Source organism: Pangasianodon hypophthalmus, chromosome 30 (genome assembly GCF_027358585.1).
Source record: "Pangasianodon hypophthalmus isolate fPanHyp1 chromosome 30, fPanHyp1.pri, whole genome shotgun sequence".
Lineage (NCBI taxonomy): Eukaryota > Metazoa > Chordata > Actinopteri > Siluriformes > Pangasiidae > Pangasianodon > Pangasianodon hypophthalmus.
In genome coordinates this window covers 532,250-542,249 of record NC_069739.1, presented here as the reverse complement: position 1 = coordinate 542,249, position 10,000 = coordinate 532,250, and the positions used below count along the sequence as shown (strand labels likewise).

The 10,000-nt window shown below is 37.3% G+C and overlaps 2 protein-coding genes across 2 annotated transcripts in view; one reads left to right on the top strand and one right to left on the bottom strand.

Moving 5' to 3' along the window:
• Positions 1-1,799, top strand: part of fez2b (fasciculation and elongation protein zeta 2b) — a 10,144-nt gene extending 8,345 nt beyond the window's left edge. The window contains exon 8 of the mRNA XM_034301917.2: positions 1,632-1,799. Within this exon, the coding sequence (XP_034157808.2) occupies positions 1,632-1,648 (17 nt within the window). The 3' untranslated portion in view covers positions 1,649-1,799. The remainder of the gene's footprint in view (positions 1-1,631) is intronic.
• Positions 1,800-4,761: 2,962 nt separating this feature from the next.
• si:ch211-57i17.5 (usherin) overlaps positions 4,762-10,000 on the bottom strand; it is a 6,459-nt gene continuing 1,220 nt past the window's right edge. The window contains exons 3-6 of the mRNA XM_034302146.2: positions 8,073-8,299; positions 6,959-7,030; positions 6,603-6,812; positions 4,762-5,970 (exon numbers count right to left, since the gene is read on the bottom strand). Of these exons, the coding sequence (XP_034158037.2) occupies positions 5,887-5,970; positions 6,603-6,812; positions 6,959-7,030; positions 8,073-8,258 (552 nt within the window). The 5' untranslated portion in view covers positions 8,259-8,299 and the 3' untranslated portion in view covers positions 4,762-5,886. The remainder of the gene's footprint in view (positions 5,971-6,602; positions 6,813-6,958; positions 7,031-8,072; positions 8,300-10,000) is intronic.

The window sequence follows — 10,000 nt, the reverse complement described above, 5'->3', positions numbered from 1 at the left end:
TTCCCTTGACCTTTGACCTTTAATCTTTTGATTATAGAATGACTTTTGTTTTTTTTTGCCTTTCTCTGGCATGATGATCGAGCTTTACTCTTAATTCCGCTTTCGCTGCATTGACCAACAGTGATGGTGAGAGATAGTGAGAGGAGACGGGGTTTCTTCTCTCATCTCACTGTGTAATGTCCAACACACACACACACACACACACACACACACACACACACACACACACACACACATATTATGTACATTAACAAAACGTTTGCTACCAGGCTACTTATAAGCTTTAAACACAGTGCACTTCAAGTTTGTCTAGACTGCATGGAGTGAGAGCTCAGGGCTGGTTTAGGGGACACGCTGAACTAGACTAACATTTAAACCAGGGTCTGGACTGGACTAACAATTGGACAGGACTAAGGAATGGACCGAAGTAGGGTCTTTACTAGACGAGCATCTGGATTACGGGACAGACTAGTCTACTGGATGGGCTAGGCAGGACTGGGATCTGGATTACGGGACAGGAGGGACTAGGGGCCGGTCTGAACTATGGGCTGGACAGGACTAATGGATGGACAGGTGTAGGTACTGCGAACAGTTGATAACTTCAACAACACAGACTTCTTGTGGAAACTGTGATGAATTTCCTGGTTACACAATTGCACTATTTGTCCATGTAGTACACAGTTATAGAAGGAAATGATTTATAATCTGTTGCACCCAGATGAGGATGAGTTCCCTTTTGAGTCTGGTTCCTCTCAAGATTTCTTCCTCATGATGTCTCAGGGAGTTTTCCTCACCACCGTCATCTCTGGCTCGCTCATTAGGGATAAAGTTATACATTTACGATTTATATCCTGAATGTGTATATTTCTGTGAAGCTGCTTTGTGACAACGTCTGTTGTTAAAAGCGCTATACAAATAAAATTGAGTTGAGGTACTGAAATATAGGCTGGACCGAGTGCTGGACAGGATAGGAGTTGGGCTAGGGGATGGATTAGAGACTGGATTGGGCTAGGAGCTGGACTACAGGACAGGAGAGTCTAGCGGCTGGACAGGTGTAGTGGATGGACAGAGACCTGAGTAAGGGACAGGGGGGACTAGGGGCTGGACGGGACTAAGGTCTGGGCAGGATTAGGGTCTGCACTAGGTGACTGACAGGACTAGGGGCTGGACTAACCACAGGGTTGGAGATGGTCTGGACTGTTTGCACAGGGTTGGAGATGGTCTGGACTGTGTGCACAGGGTTGGAGATGGTCTGGACTGTGTGCATAGGGTTGGAGATGGTCTGGACTGTGTGCATAGGGTTGGAGATGGTCTGGACCGTGTACACAGGGTTGGAGATGGTCTGGACCGTGTACACAGGGTTGGAGATGGACTGGACCGTGTGCACAGGGTTGGAGATGGTCTGGACTGTGTGCACAGGGTTGGAGATGGTCTGGACTGTGTGCACAGGGTTGGAGATGGTCTGGACTGTGTGCACAGGGTTGGAGATGGACTCGACTATGTGCACAGGGTTGGAGATGGACTCGACTCTGAGGAAGAGGGAAGGATTTAATGGACAGACTAGATGAACCATCTGATTGGCTCGTACTCTGTGATTGACAGCTTGTTTGTCCTGTCCTCTCTCTCCACAGTCTTGTGTCCTACATAACCTGGATGAACAGAATTTTCCAGGAAGATCCAGATGAATCATGGGATTGCGTTCTTCCTCCAGAAGCCAGAGATTTTTTTATCCTGACCCTTTATTTCTCTATTTCGCTGTTTTAATGTGCTAGTAAAGTTATTTTTATATTCTCCGCGTATGTACGTCTCAGAGCAGTGTTCATTGGTGGAGCTTCCTCAGAGATACCGACCAATCAGGGACTGAGGTTGGTGTGACATCTTGATTGGCTCCATCTCAAACAATAGACAAGTTCTTATCATGCATCATGAGTTTTTGGTAATTAGCACTTAGCATGTGAGTTAGCATGCTAAACACTAAACACATGTAACCGCTGGGTTTTATTTTCCAGATAAAGGAGCTCTTACATTACACTTTAGTTTGTGACGGAACCTTAAACGTACGAACACTAACACGGCATAAGCATTAGGCGTATTTTCATATTCGCATATTTTTAGCCGTAGCTGTAATGAGACTTGGATTAATGGTTTCTCAACATTGTTAGAAGAATTTCTATTTTCTGATGGAGTCACGTTAATTACGAAAAGTGACGAATAATCACATGTTTTGTCTGATCTAACGTTCAGCAGCCAGTCGCACCAGAAACGTTTAGCTGAATACAATTTACACAATCATCCACGTGAAGGTCACACGGTGTCACGTGACTGTCATGAATGTAAATAATTTAGGAATATTTGTTAATCGTTAAAAAAATAATTATGGCAGGCTAGCATTACACGAGGAATATTATTAGTGAACATGATTAGCGAGCTAATATTTAACACGAATGAACACCAAGATGCTAACACCACAGTAGCTAAACATCGCTTTCAGACTCTAGCTATGTGCATGGATGGAGTTCTCATCAGGATCCAAAATTTAGTATTGAACTGTTTCTTATTTTTTTATGTATAAATTTTTGTTAGTTCCTAAACCCGAATGTAGTGACAGTTTAGCTTTGCGTGAAGCTACGAACAAACTTGCGCTCACCTGGTGTGACTGGCTGCAGACGTTTATTTTTTTATTCGTTATTGACTGAGATTTGATAGATTTGTAGTTTTGATAAACAAAAAAGAAATGAAAAAAATGTGAACGCGAACAGGTACAATTTAAAAAGCGCACATCAGCGGAGCTAAACACATCGTTACGTTAATTACGATTTATGCGAGGAGAGAAAGACTGATTAAACTTTTTTGGTTTTTTTTTTAATGATATTCTTCCATTTAATAACTGTATAAATATCGTACTATAAACATAACATTACTCCTTAAAACCCGTTAACGGTTCTTCAGTTGTTCTTAAAGGTTCTACGTAGAACCCTACAGCAATGTTCCTCTATCAGAACCCTATTAGGTTGTTAAACGCTTGTCAGGTTCTAGGTTCTGAGAAGAAAAAAAGAAAAACAAGCAATAATTTGGAGTTTGTTCCACACACTCTTAGAAAAAAAGGGTTCTTCAAGGGTTCATTGGAAAATTAATGGTTCTAGCTTCCAAAAATGAGGTTAAACTCCTTATAGGAACCTTTAAGCGTTGCTCAGGTGTGACATCTGACGAACTCTTAATTATCTGATGCAAGATAAAGAATAAGGAACCCTTGAAGAACCCATTTTTTTTCTAAAAGAATGTACAAAATGGATCTTTGAAGGTTCTTTAAGGGTTTACTGGATAATTAAGCATTTTTCGCTTTCAAAAAAAGGGTTCTTTTCCGAACTCTTTCTGATGAGGGAGAACCTTTTAAGGGTTCCTCAAGAATGACAACCGAAGAACCCGTGAGGGTTTTTTTTTCGCAAGAACGTCTGTGAAAGTGAGTCAGAACCAAAACAAGCTGCTGGACGCAAACAAGAAACAAGACATAAGAGATATCAGAACGGGGAACGTCGTAAGTTACGTGCAGAACGAACAGGATAGAAAACTTTTGCTAATTGCAGAACAAGTTTAAAATTTACTTCAGAGAACCAAAGATGGACTTTTATTTCCAGGCGACTCATAATTTTAGTTTTTGCTAGTTAGTGTTAGCATTTAGCATCAGACTTGCAGGGTTGTGATTGTAGTGTGTTGTTTTTTTTTTGTTTTTTTTTTTTAGCATGTCGTGTTTAACGGTTTTGTCTCTGACTGTGAAAATGGTAGATGTTTTAGCTAATATTTTTTTAATTTGCATGTTTTTCTTCCTGTAGCGTGGACATCATCGACTGTCATCATGAACGCTTTTTTCCATTGGCTGAAATCAACTTAGTTGATTGAGTTTGCTAAAGCTAGCTAGCTTTTTTATTTTTGAAAAAGCTAGCTAGTGTTAAAACAAGGGGCTAAATATAACCAGCTAATATCTCCATAAAATATACGACACATAAACACGGCTAGCTGGTTAGCATTCCACCAGCAGTTGTCATTGGAGTAGCTAAATAGCTAGCTAGTTTTGTAGTTAGCCACGGTCACTGTGGTTAATAAAGTACTGGACGCCGCACTAGCGTTAGCTGCATGCACTTTTTATTTTTTATTTAGTTTTATCTTTAGTGCTAATGAGATTGAGAAAAAGGGAAGGTTGCAGTGCGGATCTAAATATCCCATGATGCTTTGCAAAGCGTCCATTTTCGTTTCTGATCGTTTCAATCCTGTTTTTAACGCAATGTGTGTTAGCATATAAGCATGTTAGCTTGTATTTTTAAAAAAGCAATAATTTATTGAAATATTTCACATTTGATTTGTTAGCTAATGAACATGGCTATGGGTTTTAATTACACAATACAAACGTATACTTAGCGTTATCTACCTTAATGTTAGCTTAGCTAAATAGCTAGCTGGCTAACATTAGTGCAGTGCTCTGTTTAGGTGTTGTTAAACCACTGTATTGTGTAGGTAAACTCCTTATTTTATGCTAAGCACTAAGTCGAGGAGAAGTGAAAAGGAAAATAAAGATGTGATGAATATTTTTAATTAAGCTCCGCCTTCGAGAAGAAGTGAACGAGTTAGAAACGGCATTGAAACGCGGACAGGTTTAAAACATTTTAGCGTTGAGGTCATTTTCAGCTCCTCAGATTCACAAACAGAGATTTTATATTTATATTTAAAAAATAACAAGCAACAGAAACCCTGATTTTTTAACTGCCTGACATTTTATACGTAAAAAGTTATTTTTAAAGCAGCGTTACCTCATAGTCATTAATTTATTTAGTTTTATAACCATGTTCTGTAACAGTAGAAATGTTTTTGTGCCTCATGATGCATCTGAAATAAATGCTAACATGCTAAAAAGTGTTGTGGAATTGGTTTGTTTCTTTATTTACTTGTTTATAAAAGAACAAAATTAGCATTTGTAGACAAATTCTGGATTTTAATCTCTTTGTCTAGTCACTGAAAGTCTTGTGGTCACTACATCCTGTAGTAGAATTAGCCTTGCTAGCACAATGCAGTGCAGATTCTGAGGTAAATTAGCATAAAATACAAATATAAAGCTTTTAAATATTCATTATTAAAACACATTCTGGTTATTTGTGAGTAAAACACATGATTCCAGGAGCTACAAATGCTTTGTGTTTATTTATTTATAAAGGAAAACTAGTTAGCTAACGTTCGCTAACGCTAATGCTAACGCTAACTCGGGGATTAGCAGAAAAGATTTAGCAGTTTCCTGACTAAAGTTTATTAATGATTCAGCCAAAATGATATAATTCTTACTTAGTGTGAAATATAAATCAGCTTTAAAAGAAAAACAAAACAAAATTGTTTTTATTGGAATAAAATCTCAATGGGATCAGCTAGCATTACTAATGCTAATAATCCTAAGCTAAATTATAGTTAGCTTTATTTTCTTCATGTGTGTTTACTAAACACCAAATTTGCTCTAAATCGAAGAACATTTACTATTAAACATGTTATTACACAGTTATTACACTATTACAAACACATTCACTGCTTCTTTAAGATAAATTAAAGATTTTTAGTTAGATTAAATCCACAGTTATTTATTTATTTATTTATTTATTTATTTATTCATAATAGATATAAAGATACAAATCATAATTTATATCTTTATATTGTTCACTTTTTTTTTACACGTGATGACATTATCACGCTGTGAGATCCCTCGTTTTTACATTTCCTCGCGCTCTGATTGGACGAGACGGCGTGTCCGTGTGCGCTGACGTCACGCTCCGTGTTTTCTCCGCTTCGACGCGTTTCTTCATTCCTGCGTCTCTGAACATGCTCCTGGACACTCGGGTCAGAGGTCAGGGGTTAGAGGTTGGTGTCGGTGAACATGGTGTGCTCTTTCCTCACGGTGCTGAAACCTTTAATGGTGTCGACGAACTCCTCATCGAACTGAGCGACACAGAGAGAGAGAGAGAGCGAGAGAGTAAAGAAATTATTACTTTATTACTTTTACTTACTTTTATAACAATCAAAAATGTGCAAAAAATTAATTATCATATTTATATAATAAATTATAATGTATATAAATACAATATACAATATTTATTTTATTTTATTGTTAGCATTATGTAGTTGTTATCTTTATATGTATTTTTATTTTTATTATATTCCTAAAAATAATACTAAATTTTTTTTATAACAAGTTTAAATAAAGTTAATGTTGATTAACACATATAATTATTTATTTAGATTTCATTTTATTTCATTTCATATCTTTGTTTCAATTTTAATTATATTTATAAAAATATTACTAAATTGTAATTGTATTATTTATTACCATTATTAGTTCTATAGGATTATATTATATAAAATTTTTATTATATAAAATACATTTTATAAATAATGTGTTAGAATTATATAGAAGTATATATAATAATATGTAAATAAATATTAAATAAATAATATCTTAATGAAATTATATAATGTAATTTATATAATGTTTATATATCTAATATAAAAGTAAATTAATTATAAAAATGTAATTCATATAAAATATATATCGTTTAATCCCAGGTTCTCACCATTCCGCTGTCGTGAGCTCTAAATTGTGGGTCCCAGACGTCGTCCTGCCCCTCCCCCACCTTCCTGTCAATCATCTGACTCACGCTGCGCCGCAAAGGATTCTGGGTAATATCCTGAGAGGACATGTGGACCGTTGACACGGTAACGACCCCTATCTGACTCTCTGTTGTGCCGTCGCCATTTTCCACGACTTTCCTGTCGATCACTTCCTGTGAACGAGAAAACGTTAGCATCCTTTAATAACAGGAAGCGAAGTGCTGAGGGTTAATCCACACTTGTGCACTTTCCCTCGGTTTATTTATTAGCTCGTGTGAAGTGTTTCGTGTGAGATGCAGGAGTGACACAGGCGTCTCACCTCCATGTGCATGGTGAAGGCTTTCAGTGTGACAGTGTTTGGTGAACTGCTCGCATCTGGAACCGTGTCAAACTGCAGATTAAACACACATAAAGAAATGTAAACAAACTCAAATACTTTGCTCCATCATGAGTTTAGGATAATTTCTCAATGTATTAATTTGTCTTGAAATTCATTAATATCTCTAATCCATAATCTATAAACTCTAATCTCTAATCCATACTCTGTAAACTCTAATCTGTAATCTATAAACTCTAATCTCTAATCCATAAAATATAAACTCTAACCCATAATCTATCAACTTTAATCTCTAGTCCATAATCTATAAACTCTAATCCATAATCTATAAACTTTAATCTCTAGTCCATAATCTATAAACTCTAATCCATAATTTATAAACTTTAATCTCTAGTCCATAATCTATAAACTCTAATCCATAATTTATAAACTCTAATCTCTAGTCCATAATCTATAAACTCTAATCCATAATCTATCAACTTTAATCTCTAGTCCATAATCTATAAACTCTAATCCATAATCTATAAACTTTAATCTCTAGTCCATAATCCATAAACTCTAATCCATAATTTATAAACTTTAATCTCTAGTCCATAATCTATAAACTCTAATCCATAATCTATAAACTCTAATCTCTAGTCCATAATCTATAAACTCTAATCTCTAGTCCATAATCTATAAATTATAATCCTTAACTTCTAATCTATAAACCCTAATCTCTAACTCCTAATGACTTCTATATCTAAAACCCTGAAATCTTAATCCATAAACCCTAAATTTTAATCTGTAATCAATCAACTCTAATCCCCAATTCCTAATCTATAAACCCTAAACTCTAAAATCTAATCCACTAATCCATAAACCCTAAACTTTGTTCCATAATCTATAAATTCTAATATCTAATCCATAATCCATAATATATCAATTTAATTTTTTTAAATGCATAATCTATCAACTCTAATTCTTAACTCCTAATCTATAAACCCTAAACTCTAATCCATAATCTATAAACTCTAAACTAATCTCTAATGAATAAATGCTAAACTCTAACTCCTAGTCTATAATAAATGATGTTGGGGCATTAGAGGTGTCTCACCAGGTAGGCGTTGCTGGGGGGGTAAATGCCCCGGGGGCTGCGGGGCTGTAGGGGCAGGGGGATGAGAGGGGGGCGTTCCCGGGCATACGGTGGGCGGGACAGAGCTCTGTGCAGGCCGACGCCCAACGAAATCCCAAATAGGATCAAAGCCACAGCCGCCATCAATAGCATGAACCACAGCTGCATGTACACGGGGGCGGAGCCTGCAGGGCCGGCCAATACCAACGCTGCAGGACACACCAAGTATTATTATTATTATTATTATTATTATTATTAGGGGGCCAGGCACCAAAGGTCCGCAGGCACCTTATTGTTATTCTATGTTTTCTTCTTCTTCTTCTGTCTCGGGTGTCTATGGCAGCTCACAGAACCGTCTGGTAAAAAGTTGTGAAACACTGATTGCGGAGGGTCTCAGGAACATTCGAACCATATTTGGGCCAAGTGCTGCCAACGCTCTAGCGCCACCATCGGGTCAAATTTGGGCCTAATTTGGAAGTACATTCATGGTCATAACTTTTGAACCATGTGTGCAAAATCCATCGCTGGATTCCCTGGGTCGAGACGAGTTCAGTGCACCCTATGAAGTCAAATTCCGCCTAATTAGATTTTCCGCCATCTTGGATTTTCCGCCATCTTGGATTTTCCGCCATCTTGGATTTTCCGCCATCTTGGATTTTGTAAAAACCTTTTTTTTTCTCTACTCCTCCTACAAATTTTGTCCAATCATCACCAGATTTGGCACACATCATCTTCAGAGTAAGCCTCACAAAACCTATCGGCAACAACTTTGCGCACTGACACAAAACTTGGTAGGCATCTTCAGGACTATGACCTGAAGCAATGCAACAAATTTCGTGATAGAAATGCTTACATCTAACTGCCATTTTTGCTGCTCCTCCAACAAATTTTGTCTGATCTTCACCAAATTTGGCTCACATCATCTTGAGACCTGTCTGAACTTGTACAACGTGGAACCCAGACTGATGAGAAAAAAATATAAATACCTTAGATGTTTTTAAATTGCAAGAAGAAAAATGTTCGGGTCAGAGCAGTAGCAATCACGACCAACGGTCAAAGTAGCAACAGAAAACTCCACAGCTCACAGCAGCTGCAGCAGCAAACGCCACTCTGCTGCCCTTTTGTTCATCTAGACCTTTCCTCCTACAGTCAGAGAATTCCTCACTGTCCGCAGTCTAAACACACACATCAGGAGTGAAACTACAATCACTCCTGAATCCCTTCGCCTAAAGTTATGACTCTGCTTTCCTCTGATTGTTTAAGCAACAACTGTAGTGCGTCTGTGAATGTGTGACTCACCGAGTCTGGGTGCTTGGCCCCCGAAAACGCTGCTTGCAGCTTTAATTATTATTATTAGTAGTAGTAGTAATAGTATTAATACAGTAAGCAATTGTAAAAACATGACATGAGTTGTGTTACTGTAGATGAACTGTTACATTTCACTGGTGCTTTGTGCTGCTGTGTTTAAAACACTGATTAATTTCCCTGTGCCGGAGCCCGAAGGAGAAGTGCTGATGTTTTAAAGAATTTGTCAGTGACATGACGCATGTAAAATATCACAGTACAGAGGATTATCAGTATTATGAGTCCGGCTTTTCACTCAGGATTAGCGTACAGAGGAGCTTCACACCACATTCTCTCATTACACTCACTGTGTTCAATAATTCATCACCATCTCTCAGTCCAAATTACTGTTCTGTTTTCATTCACCTGCTTAAACTGTTGTCTCGAATGTAAAGCTGCTTTTCGCTTTATTACATCAATAAATGAAATATTAAACAAATAAAAGAGGATTAAATGAGAGGCAGTAGGGAAGTGTGGAGTTTATTTCAGCTCCACAAGATAAAGTGTGAACGACATTAGTGATCATTTATTAACATTAAAACAGTGAAAGTACTACACAGGAAGAG